Genomic DNA, 13,839 nt, shown 5'->3' with positions numbered 1-13,839 from the left:
TGGAAAAATATTTGACCCTGTGTACTAACAGCTAAACTCATTCCCGAGATGAACAAGCCTAAGGCTAATCTCGTTAATACAGGTAGGAGAGTTTTTCAGAGCGCGACGACAAAAAATATTGAGATCCCATAAAAAAATGCGACATGGGCGGAGAGGGGGTTGAAAAAGGGGGATTTTTGCGTAACATAATTTGTGTATCACCTCTAGAGAATTCCTCGGTTATTTTCTTCTGAAAATCTTTAAACAATTTTACCAGAAGATCTTTGAAGCACTTCTTTATGAATGCCCCCGTAAATTTCTTAAGGAAATACTTAAGCAGATCAAATCAAAATTTTCCAGATTTTTTTTAGAAGAACTTCTCCAGGGATTACTTCAGAAACTCCGTCTCAAATTCTTCAAAAAAATCTCCCAGGAATTCCTTCAGATTTTTTCCAGGAATTCCCCCTGATAATTCCAAGAAATTCTCCAGGTATTCCAATAGGAACTCCTTCAGGGTTTCCTCAAGGTATTACTCCAGAAATTCCTTCATGCATTCTTTCAATAATTCTTCCAGCGATTCTTTGAGGAATTCCTCCAGAAATAACTGCACATTATTCATCTGGGATTTCCCCAGGATTCATCCTAGTAATCCTTAAAGAATCTCTCCGGAAATACATGCAAGGATCCCTGCAAGAATGCTCCGGATATTCCACCAGAGATTCCTCAGGAATTCGCTCATCAGCTTCTGCCGGAATGCATCCAGGGATTCTTTCACTTATTCCGCCAGGGATGTCTCCGGAGATTTTCTAAAAATTCCTTCAGAGATTCTGTTATGAGTATAAATATTTGTTACAATTATAAGATAGAATAATTGTTAAATGTGTTATAAATTCTATATTCGTGCGTTCTTTGTATTATATGTTTTATTTTAATTTGTAAATATTCACCGAGTTTTAATACGCATTTATAGGGTTTTGGAAAAATAGAGGCCCATGAAATGCAATCCCACTTCGATTGCCAACTTTCATGCCATTTCGGGCAGCGGTGACACGTGTTACAAAAATAAAAGAAATTAATTATTATAAAGGATTAACATATCACGACATATAGAACCTTACAAATGCACAAATTCGGAACATCACAAATTGACGCAGCACAACACATAACATATATGTGCTCCGTTATCCAGATGGATAACTCCTTCCGATCACAGGATGACGAGGTTTCATTTATTGGTTTGGGTCCATCAGTCATCCTGGAATTGTATTTTAGTTGGCAGCATGCCTTTTAGTTCACAGCATTTGTTGCTGTGTTCATAGCTTGGTTTTGTCTAGGAAAACTAATCCTAATCGGGCTTTCCGTTTCGGGGTTCGATACTTAAGCTCAACAACTTGAAGTCCGTGGCAGGGAAAGGTTTACATGTCTAGTACTTGACCGCTGCCCGAAATGGCCTGAAAGTTGGCAATCGAAGTGGGATTGCATTTCATGGGCCTCTATTTTTCCAGAACCCTATAAATGTGTATTGAAACTCGGTGAATATTTACAAATTAAAATAAAACATATAACACAAAGAACGCACGAATATAGAATTTATAACACATTTAACAATTATTCTATCTTATAATTGTAACAAATATTTATACCCGTAACAATTCTTTCAAGAACTTCCAGGATTTCTCCAAGAATATCTACATGGATTCTTTTAGGAATTCTTCCATGGATTCATACCGGAACTCCTCCAGAGATTACTCCAGCAATTATTCTTGGAGCTTCTCCAGGAATTCCTCCAAAAATTATTTCAGGAGTTTTCCCAGGGATTACTCCAGGAATTCCTCCAGAGATTACACCAGGATCTCCTTCAGGAACACCTCCAGGAATTCCTCTAGGAATTTCTCCAGGAAATCGTTCATGAATTACTTTAGAGATATCTTCAGGAATACCTCCAGAGATTCCTCCAGGAATATCTACATGGATTCTTTTAGGAATTCTTCCATGGATTCATACCGGAACTCCTCCAGAGATTCCTCCAGGAATTTCTCCAGGAATTTCTCCAGGAATTTCTCCTGGAATTTCTTTAGGAATTACAACAGGAATTCCTGGAGAAATCTTTGGAGAAATTTATGGAGAATACCTGAAAAAAGGAAAAAAAATCTTGTAGGAATAAGAGGAGAAATCCCTTTAAAAATGAATAGAATTTCTGGGGGAATCTCTGGAGGAATCTCTGGATGAATTCCTTGAGAAATCTGTGCAGGGATTCATTGAAGATCCTCTGGAGGACTTTCTGAAGGGACTTGTGATTGTCAACCCCGAACAACAAATTCCCGAAAAGGAATCTCTGCACACAATCAACTACCTCATAGTCGCAAAAACCCTTAGCCGCAATTTTCCGGCCAAATCCTCGCACATTTTCACATATGCCACGCCACCGGAATCCATGCAAGTTGGCGTCGGCGGTTGTTGTCATGGCGGCATTGATAGTCAACAGTTCCGGTTCGGTTTCGGTATCGGTATCGGGATGAGACGTCGCCGTCGCCGAGTGAAGGGGAGGATATCGGCCGTCGAGGGTCGTTCTTCGGTAGGTACCTAGGTCGAAAGCCATAAATTAGGCACCGAGAAGGACAGAAAGTGATCAACTGGCACCGGGGAGAATTTATCGATGTTTTATGCCTTTATGGTTCGTTGGAGGTTTGTTTTTGGGGCCTGTCGAGATGCGGGATAGAATATCGGTGTTTTCTGGGCAACGACGACGGCGGCGGTGTGGTGCTCTATTGAATATGGGACAGATAGAAGCTCGGGCGATATTAACGAAGATTATGATAAAATACGGTTTCGGGTATCATATTCATTGTGATGTTTTGGGCAACTTACTGCATTAATTTAGGATCGAAAGAAACAACACATTTCAATTTGAACTTGGTTTAATTGAAATGTGTTGGTCAATTTGTTATTTTTAGTTTTGAATGAAACGTTTAGGCCGATCATAAGTGATTTCTTTTTTCAAATAGTTTTCCGAATATGGTATCACATTTTACGGAATCCCATTTCCTTTAAGATGAAAATAATTCCTTTTTTGTTTAAAAATATTGAAAGTAGCATTCCGAGGGATTGATGTTTCTGAGAAATGTGAGAAGTGTCATTCCAATAAAATGATACTCGCAGAAATGACATTCTGTGAAATGGAATTCCAGGAATAGTGATTCCATCTCTCAGTATTGTTTCTTGAAATTTCCCCACTATATATACCCAACTCACCTTTGCTGTCCGCCAGCACTGTTCGCAGGTACATTGGTGGCATTTTGTGATTGTTGTTGCTGGGATTGTTGCTGTTGTTGCTGCTGCTGCTGTTGCAGAGTCGTCCTGGCAACCCTTGGGGCAAAGACTCCATAACCGAAGCCATAAATTTCGTCCTCCTCCTTGTCCGAGAGACAGCTGGATGGCTGAAAAGATAAAAGAAGTGGAAAGAGCACGCTATAATACTAACACTGGTCAAATTATGTTCGTTAAACTGTTATGGCTACCGCCAAGCTCAATTGAAGGGGGCACGAGAAGCTCGACTAAAGTTTCGCATGCCAGATCTCTCGAGAGATCGATTTGAAAGCTGGCCATCGATTTAGCGGAGAAATAAAACTAAAACACAAATATTCTTCCTATATTCAGCTACACTTCCACAAAAAGATGCTTGTTTCGCTTTGTATGTTTATTTCCAATTTAATTATAGCAATTAAACGTTACCCGTGCTTTTTGTCTTTCCATGCGGACGTCGGAGATATGCACTTATTTATTTCTTGTTTTGTTTTATATGCCCAGTGAGGACCATCCCGGGAGTGGTATTTATAAAATGGTATGCACATGTGTTTTCATCGCTTTTGAAGACCTGTAGCCCCCAGGTGCATTGTTCGAAAGGGATGTTTTGCAGTTTAAATGTCTTGCTTAGTGTGAATTGAGAGAAGAGCACGGGAAGATTTCTTTGCGGAAAATTACCATAAAATAGTTAATGTGATATAAAATAGAGTTAGTATGTACTTCTTTTGTTTTCTCTGAGGTCTAGGGACATCCATTTAGTACGTCACGTGAAATTGGAATTTTAGAAACCCCCACCCCCCACTTTTCTTACGGGTTTTTCATATACCTAATACATTGCTTGTCACACTTCCGGTAGCCTCCGTCGCCCCTATGAGCGTGACGTTATTTGTGGATGCCCCCTTTTGAGCCTTATGACGTTACACGCAGTTACAAACTCTAAAGGGTGGTATACTTCTCGGAGGGACAAATTTCCCGGAATGATCAGTTTCACTGAATGCGGTATCAAGTTCGGTGCTGAGCAGTGATGCCATATTTACAGATTTATCTGTATTCAGAAAAACTTGTAGTTAGAAGGCATATAATGTTGCTAATTGACAAATTGAGAGATGAACTTGTGAAAAAAATCGTGTTCTGATGGGATTCGAACCTACGACTCCGTATTCGCTAGACCGGTGTTTTAACCAACCAAGCCACAGAACAGGTAATGATTCTGCGGAAAAGAAAGCCAAACTGAACTCGATCCCGCACCATGAACATTCATTTTTTCACGAACCATCTGTCTTTCGGCTTAGATGCCAATCCGCAACACACCCGCGTTTGTGCCCAATAACCACAAGTAAGAGCGAATTGTTTTTATTTGAAACCGAGACTTACTCTCGCACTGCGCATACCTAGTCACCAAGCAGTTTGTTTTGCTGCAGAATACAGATGTTTGAGCATCCGTACAGATTTTCAGATATGAAATTCAGGTTTTTGGACAAGAGAGGCTATTTTATTTTTGTGTGGGGAACAGATTTTTGACAAAATCATCCGACATCACTGGTGCTGAGTCATCAGGTCAAAGTGCGTTAGGCCGAAATACATCAGGTCTGAACAGTCACTAGGCCGAATGGCTCATTAGGCTGAATAGCTTTACTTAATGCCAAGGATGGACACTAAGGGGCGATTTCTTCACCCTGGCTTAAGCGTTAAACCAGGTTTATCTATATTGGTAAGCCTGGCTTACCAGTTAAGCCGAGGTGAAGAAATTGGCCCTAAGCAGTACTGGCAATTTGTTTCGGAAAATCGCCTCATTGAATATTCTGGACCTCCTCCTGCAGTGAAGAACAAGAACGATGAAAATTTCTGCTCTACGCATGTCTTGAACGGTCAGGCTACTGAGTAGCGTTCTCTGCTCTTTCTGCGGTCGAAATAGACGGACGAATCAAGCCACCTATCTATGCCAAAACATGTTACAATTTGCAGACTGAACTGAACCGTTCAAAAACTGGCTCTGGTCCTATGACTAGATTGGCGATGTTCGCTTCTCTCAGCTTGCGAATCTCACATTCAGGACAATCTGCAATCGCTATTGGTTTATAGTCAGTTACACAGAGGTTGGTCTACTCCACCACACACTACGCTGCTTCAGCGACATTCCTTGTGATAATGACAGTTTAGTTACTGAGAGTGTTCACGTAACTCCGTTGATTATGACTAACGATGACGAAAATCTGCTATCCGGAATTCATCAAGGTTCGTACACGGTGAACTTGGCCATTTCTAGTGGTTACGTTGACCACTATAGTACCCCAATCAACACACATGTCACAAAGGAGTGTCGACAGCGCAGGTTTTTGGTTGTACAGGAACTACATTCATGTTATTCTAACCCAAAGGTAGAATAACTTGAAAATTACTCCAGTACAACCAAAAACCTGCGCTGTTGATACTCCTTTGTGACATGTGTGCTGCTTGGGACCAGGTGGACGAATGTAGCTGGACAGCGAAAAGTTCACCGGCTGCACTGCAGATATCGGCTGCGTTTCACTTCGGTGGTCATCAGCGCAACAGTGGAATTCAATTCGAGTTTCTCACATTCTAAACAATGTCGCTGATTTACGGATAGCTTCCGGAAGCGAGAACATTTGTAGTTCTGGGGTAGACCGAAGCAGAAACTCCTTACATACTCTGACGTCATTGTCGTTGCGTGCGATGTCTTGGAAGGCATGAACTTGGACTAGAAAACTTAAGAACTCGGGGATACGATAGATGAACTCTTATCGTATATTCCCAGAACAGCACAACATTGCTTCAAGAACTCTATTGTCTGCTCGTATTCGGGAATATCTGTCTGATCGATTGAAGCTATCGGGCTCGAGCATCCCTGAAAGCGGTTGATTGATCTTGATAAAATTATTCACACGTCGCGGAAATACACATTGATGAGGCTTTGGAAGTAATTCGACAGCTTCCTGGTCATCTTTTTCTGATTCAGAATGCCCAAAATGTACCATTCCAAGATTAGCCTCTAGTTGTCAAACCTTTCCTGCAGGCTCTCATGCGCGCTGGTAGTTATTGTTCTGCAACTTTTCCAGGTCGATCACAGCAGTGGCATCTTCTTTCATGGAGTTTCCGAGTGATGCAGCTTCACTGCGTCCACATCTGACGAACGCTGCATCAGATACAGATTCATGGCTTCGATGCATGGTCATGCATCACAACAGTCATCGACCCCTAGAACACCTGTGGAACATGTCTGAAACGCACCTGGAACTTTTCTGAATGCGCTTGAAATGTTCTTGACCCTTCTCTGACGTCCCCTGGAACACTTCTGGAACGCCCTGAAACGCTCATGAAAGTCCCTGGAATGTCTGTGTAACCCCTTGAAAACTTCTGGAATGAACTTATAATACCCTGGAGCACCCCTGCAGCACCCCATGAAATCCCCTGAACTGTCGCCTTTGGTCGAGTCTGCAACTAGAATTGATTGAGGCCATTGGAGTGGAATAGTCCACATAGTGGCCTACTGTCCCAAGCAAGCCTTAAGCAGACACAAAGAGCGTCCTTCGCAGAATCCTCGGTGGAACAAAAACGGCATTATTTGGGGCATAGGCTTGGAGGAAGGCCACGCCATTACAACATCCTGGGTTCAAACATTCCCATCCGGTTGACTCGGTCCATCCCCGAAGATGGGCCAATGCCCGATGGACATTTACGTGATGAACAACATCAACGTCTCCCAGCCGGTAATATGCCAAGAGCGATGCGTCTCACTGACGAGGCAGGTAAGCACCACTCTAACCATTGATACACTCACTAAAGATCTTATTCGACTGCGCAACAGCACTCGAAGGTAGTACCAGCATTCTGAGCAGTTTTCTTTAAAAAAATATGTGAACAGAAAAACAGAAATCATTCAGGACAGATTGGTGGGACTCCGAATAAAAGATTTTTCCAACAACATCCGGTATCAGAAGGCCGGCTCCAGAGGCACGTTATCCTCCATTTGGGACATTTGTGCCATAAAATTGATCTTACTACCTAATGAAGGGTTTCAAAACGTTAGTCGATAGTTTTCTATGCATATTTGCTTAGAAAAAGATGACAGCTATCGTTTTTCACTGTTTTCGATAATAAATCGCTTGCATCAACATTGGGCATTGGGTAAAGTTTTAGTTCCTATTGTTGCGGTATCCCATTGAATTCATATCGGATTTCGGAGGATAGTTCAGGAACACAGCAGCAACAATATTAGGGAAAATATATATTTTTAAGTAGGTTTTTGGACAAATTGTAAGCACACAAATGGTGCAATCTCATAACTAGAGCATGATACATCTATTGAAAATGTTTTTTGGTAACATTTCAGTCGAAAAAGTGCTCAATACCGCAACAATAGGTACTACGACAACGGAGGGAACAATTACCCTAGCTCCGCCGGTCGCTAGATTATCTCTGTTGAGAAGGCTGCTGAGATAGGTCGACATTTTGTTTCACAATCTTGGACTTGATGTCATCAGTTCTCATATGCTGTTGTCGATGAGCAACAAGCTAAGAGCCAAGATTTGGGTACAGGTTGAAAAAATGTCCTCAATATTCGGCCCACATATATCAGAAGCTCAACGCATCCCGCAACGGTTTCGTGCCGCGAGCCGAAATATGCAGGGATAAAAACGGAGGCCTCCTGAGGGACGGACGTGAGGTGGTCGAAAGGTGGAAGCAGTACTTCGATCAGCACTTGAATGGCGTGGAGAACGTAGGCACGGGGGACCACGGCAACGGAGGAAACAACGACGTCAGTGCAGCGGAGGACGGAAATGAACCAACTCCCACGTTGAGGGAAGTTAAGGATGCCAAAACCAAAACCCGGATTAATCGACCTAGTGGTGATAGTGCCTTTCTCGTCGAATATGTACTCATGATCTTTCCGTCGACGTAAGCATCCTGAATCCTGCGAATAATTTATTTATAAAAGCAAGAATCCAAGCCATCATCGAGTTACTGATGGCACATATTTCCGGTGTTCAATGTATAGGCAGAGCTGAAAAATATCAGATCTCTTAGTTGACTGCGTGACCACCTTTACTATTATTACTGAAATATCATCAATATCAAGACGATAAAAACAAGCTTAAATATATTTTATTTCACAACCAAAAATCACTTTACAGTCTTCGATAAACTTTTTCCTGCACACTTCTGGCTATATTTTATTATCATTGGTTTCTAAGATCAAAAAAATTGATCAAAAAATGGAAGCAAGTGAAATTTTTCGTACTGAATCCAATTCAAATTAGAACCATATCACAGAGCGCGAGGAGGAATCAGTCGGATCAAAATTTTGCGCAGCAATTTTAGACGCAAAAGGGAATTTAAAAGCTTTGCTCGAGGTTGATGCGATTAAATTTCAATTTTCTCATGGAACCCCCATTCTACTGTATATTTACACATCAAGAATATGAGAAAATGTGATTTGATGAGCCTGCATCAGTTTTGTCAAGATTTTGTTCTCTTACACATATTTATGGCTTGCATTGATTATTTTCACTGTTTTTACCACTTCCTGTGAGATACCCGGAACCGGTTCCAAGACTGTACCTATTGTCTCAAATATGGTCTGAGACTAGTCTCTTGCTAACTGTTCAACAGGTTTTCTGAAAATCCGAAAATTGATGTGCATGCATGGATTTTGGTCATTTTGGCGGAACATACAATACGGGTTCTACCGGTAGTCTCTAATGTGACCTGAGACTATTTTTTTGTAAACCGTTCATCAGGTTATCGAAAAATCCGTAGTTTGATATTACGTATGCATGACACTTCCAGCAAGATACCCGGAATCGGTTCCGGAATATTACTGGTTATCTCAAATATGGTTTGAAACCATTTTCTTGTTACCGTTCATCAGGTTATCTTAAGAGCCGCGATTTGATGTGTTGCATGCATTGACAATTTTATCACTTCCGGCGGGACATCCGGAACTGGTTCTAGAGCACTACCGGTAGTCTCTGTTGGCCATTTTCCTGCTTACTGTTCACCAGGTTATCGAAAAAGCCGCTATTTGATGTGTTGCATGCATGGGTTTGGTCAAGGGTTTGGTTCCCATCTACATTTGACCACTTCCGGCGGGACACACGGAACCGGTTCCGGAATACTACTGGTTTCCTAAATATAGTCTTGATTCCATTTTATTGCTAATAGTTCATCAGGTTATCTATAGAGATGTGTCGCATGCATGGGTTTGGTTCAATTTTATATTTGGCCACTTCCGGCGGGGCACCCGGAACCGGTTCCGGAACACTACCACTAGTCTCTGCTGGGTCAAAGGCTATTTTTCTGCTCACTATTCATCAGGTTATCGAAAAAGCCGCTATTTGACGTGTCGCATGCATGGATTTGGCTCACTTTTATATTTGGCCACCACCGGCGGGACATACGGACCCGATTCCGGAATACTACTGGTTCAGATATGGACTGAGAGTATTTTCCTGCTTACCGTTCGTCAGGTTATCGAAAAAGCCGCGGTCTGATATGTCGCATGCATGGTTTTGTAGCATTTTTATACCTGGCCCCTCCCTGGGGTACCGATCCGGAACACCTAAATGGGACCAGATTCCGCGTCGAATGAACCGTCGTTCATAAAAATCGGTTGAGGTTTACTGCCAAAAAGTGATGTGAGTTTATTTTGTACACACACATACTCACACACACATACACACACACACATACACACACACACATGTGTGTGTGTGTGTGTGTGTGTGTGTGTTTTTTTATCCCCCTATGGTTTAGAAGGAAAACACACACACACACACACACACACACACACACACACACACACACACACACACACACACACACACACACACACACACACACACACACACACACACACACACACACACACACACACACACACACACACACACACACACACACACACACACACACACACACACATTAGTATGGGACACGCTTGTATGGAAAAAATAAATCCTCGCTCCAGTTGACTTTTTAGATCCCATTTAGGTCCCATATGAACTGTACAAAATTTCAGCGCGATCGGTGAAACTATAATTTAGCGCAAGCGGTTTAAAGTTTGCATAGGATTTACTATGAGAAAAGTTACACTTTCAAACAAAAAATCCCAGAGGTCACTCTTTGTATCCTTAATTCAAATCGATCAACGCTTCTTGTAGAAAAACCCTTTGTGAAACTTTCCTTCGAAGACCGCAAAACGATTGGATGCTTGTGGAAAAAGTTATTGATTTATTACCGATTAATGATCCAACGAACGGCTTTTTGTTTTGTTTTATCAGCAGCACTGCTGCTGCCGTTATTGCATTGGGTGGCGGGAGGCATCACTACCCCCAGAAACAGCAGCAGCCAAGGCAGCAGCTGCAGTGCTGCTAATTAAACAAAACAAAAAGCCGTTCGTTGGATCACTAATCGGTAATAAATCAATAACTTTTTCCACAAGCATCCAATCGTTTTGCGGTCTTCGAAGGAAAGTTTCATAAAGGATTTTTCTACAAGAAGCGTTGATCGATTTGAATTAAGGAGACAAAGGGCGACCTATGGGATTTTTTATCTGAAAGAGTAACTTTTCCCATAGTAAATCCTATGAAAACTTTGAACCGCTTGCGCTAAATTATAGTTTCACCGATCGCGCTGAAATTTTGCACAGTTCATATGGGACCTAAATGGAATCAAAAAAGTCGACTGGAGCGAGAATTTGATGTTTGTCCCATACTAACACACATACATTCACACACAGACATTCCCTCAATCTATCGAACTTAGTTGATTGGTATAAGTGACTCGACTCTCCGGGCCTTCTATCAAAAAGTCATTTTTGGAGTGAACATATAGCCTTTCCAGTACACTTAGTGTACGAGAAAGGCAAAAAGCAGCTGGTAATGATGGTATCGCAGCTGAACTCATCAAGATGGGCCCAGAAAAGTTGGCCACCTGTCTGCATCGGCTGATAGTCAGGATCTGGGAAACCGAACAGCTACCGGAGGAGTGGAAGGAAGGGGTAATCTGCCCCATTCACAAGAAAGGCAACCATTTGGAATGTGAGAACTTCAGGGCGATCACAATTTTGAATGCTGCCTACAAAGTGCTATCCCAGATCATCTTCCGTCGTCTGTCACCTAAAACGAATGAGTTTGTGGGAAGATATCGAGCCGGCTTCATCGACGGCCGGTCGACAACGGACCAGATCTTCACCGTACGGCAAATCCTCTAGAAATACCGTGAATACTAGGCGGCATACGACAGTATCGACCGCGCAGAGCTATGGAGAATCATGAAAACGGCTTTCCTGGGAAGCTGACTAGACTGATTAAAGCAACGATGGATTTACCTATTCCAATCATGACTGCAAAGCATATCGATTGTATGACTAAAATCAATGTTTCTTGTAATATATATAATCCAAGCCCAGGGCGATACAGAAGTCTTAAGATAATAAGAGAAAACTGTAACCAATAATTAAATTGTCTGGAGAGCATGGTAATTCAATTTAAAATCTGACAATTCACTGAGAAAACACAAAGCATTCTCAGTGCATAACTTCAATTTCCCTCGGGAAACAAACACAAAAGCACCGAAAAAAGTTTGCATTAACAACAGCATCCCCCGAAAAGCGACTCCCCATTCGGTCAAACAACGTCCCCGGGGGCTTTTCTGTGTGTTCATTTCTTTTCATCCCGGCCATGCCCGGCCGGCTTCAAAGCGTCCGAAAACAAATAAATGCTCATTCGAATGTGCTCGACCGTCCGTTTCTTCTGGTTGCTTGCTCTCATTCCCCGCAAATCCCCATTGCTTTACTTGCGTCTACGTGTCTTCCTCCTACTGGCCTGGAGTCTGTTGAATTCAGTGAGTCCGACCAACACCGCCGCCAAGACCACCGAGGGAAATTAATTTCATTCGCAGAAAATCAAAAACGGTGCACCAACTAATTTTCAGCTCACCATCAAATTGAGTTGAGAGACAGCTCTGCTTCGGCAGTGAAGTCCCGACTGGGAGGCCGTTTGAAGTGTTACCAAATTAGAAATTGGTCATAAAACAATTACAAATTTGGTCCATCTACAAGTACTTCAAAACTACAAGTATTTCAAAAATCAGAAAAAGGATGAATTCTCATTAGAGGGTATAAAGTTGCTTGCACGACGGGTATACTTAAAAGCTTGATTGAAATCCCACTCAAGGATTGTGCTTAACAATAACGCTAGTTAGATTGCCAATTCAATTTCAGTTTTGCTTTCCATTCCCATTCGGGTAGGACCCCCTACGAGATCACCAAAAGCTCGCACGCTATAATTGAAGTCATTTCGCGGTCAAATGTTTACTTTTGCTCCTCGAAACCTATAATCAGAGTCGCAGCAGTGCCGCAACAGTTGGTGGAAAAACATTCACATATGTAGCTGTATTAAGCCTGTTCTGCACTTACCGAGTACTTCCCGGGCACGTAGATCGGCTGGCTGTGGCTGTTGGGCAGACCACCGTGGCATGAGTTCCCCCGGTGGCCAGCCCGATGCACTCCGCTTCCACCGGAAGAACTGTGGGGACTCCGCTCGGACCACGCCCGTAACCGGGCGTCCTCCAGCGCCGACAGGACCTCCCCAAAAGGGGCCATCAGCATCTCGCAGTAGACGGACGCCAGGCCCTCCAGGTGCCCCCGGGTGCCGTCCTGTAGGAAGAGAAAAGATAAAAATGCGATGAATTAGAACTTGTCTACTACGTGATGTTTGGGAATTCATGTGCAATAGGATTTTTGGGCCCATATAGCCGAGGCGGTAAACGCACGGGTATTCAGCATGACCATGCTGAGGGTGACGGGTTCGATTCCTGGTCGGTCCAGGATCTTTTCATAAAGGAAATTTCCTTGACTTCCTTGGGCATAGAGTATCTTCGTGCCTGCCACACGATATACACATGCAAAATGGTCATTGGCAGAGGAAGCTCTCAGTTAATAACTGTGGAAGTGCTCATAGAAGCTGAGAAGCAGGCTTTGTCCCAGTGAGGACGTTACGCTAAGAAGAGAAGAGAAGAGAGAGAGAGAGAGGATAGTTATTTGAGGACTTTTACCATCGTGGTATAAAATTATCGAGATAATTTTGGATTATTCCAAACTTAGTCTGCTATTGAGGCTCGTTTAGAAAGTAATCATCCATGTTAACTTCTTTTCTCGACTAGTCCTCATAAGGTTTTTTATCTCATTCCAGTCATAACAAACACCGACCAATAATGATTGATTTTATTCTGGCACTTCGCCCAATGCCTCATGGCCAATTTGGTTTCAATGCTAATTCATAAATTGCTTTCATGTCATGTAAAACGTATTGTAAAACAACTACCATCTCTTTAAAATAATATGGTTGAGTAATAATCTAGTCATCTAGTCCACGTCTATATTGGACACAACCTGAATTCAATTCCCGGCATACCTTCTGTTACTATGGTACATAGGATGGCGAAAAATTATGATTTGACCGTAGATGTCTATTCGAAAAGTAAATTCTTGTCGGTAAGTCGGTAAAATTCTTTGCAATCCAAATCAAATCATGT

The 13,839-nt window shown here is 42.3% G+C and overlaps 1 protein-coding gene across 1 annotated transcript in view; it reads right to left on the bottom strand.

Moving 5' to 3' along the window:
* LOC109400126 (uncharacterized) overlaps positions 1-12,996 on the bottom strand; it is a 195,983-nt gene extending 182,987 nt beyond the window's left edge. The window contains exons 1-2 of the mRNA XM_062846218.1: positions 12,722-12,996; positions 3,232-3,416 (exon numbers count right to left, since the gene is read on the bottom strand). Coding sequence (XP_062702202.1) covers positions 3,232-3,416; positions 12,722-12,913 — 377 coding nt within the window. The 5' untranslated portion in view covers positions 12,914-12,996. The remainder of the gene's footprint in view (positions 1-3,231; positions 3,417-12,721) is intronic.
* Positions 12,997-13,839: the final 843 nt, after the last annotated feature.

The sequence above is a fragment of the Aedes albopictus genome, chromosome 1 (assembly GCF_035046485.1).
Source record: "Aedes albopictus strain Foshan chromosome 1, AalbF5, whole genome shotgun sequence".
NCBI classification, from domain to species: Eukaryota; Metazoa; Arthropoda; class Insecta; order Diptera; family Culicidae; genus Aedes; species Aedes albopictus.
The sequence above is the reverse complement of the archived record's forward strand: the minus strand, read 5'-3'. Positions and strand labels throughout refer to the sequence as shown.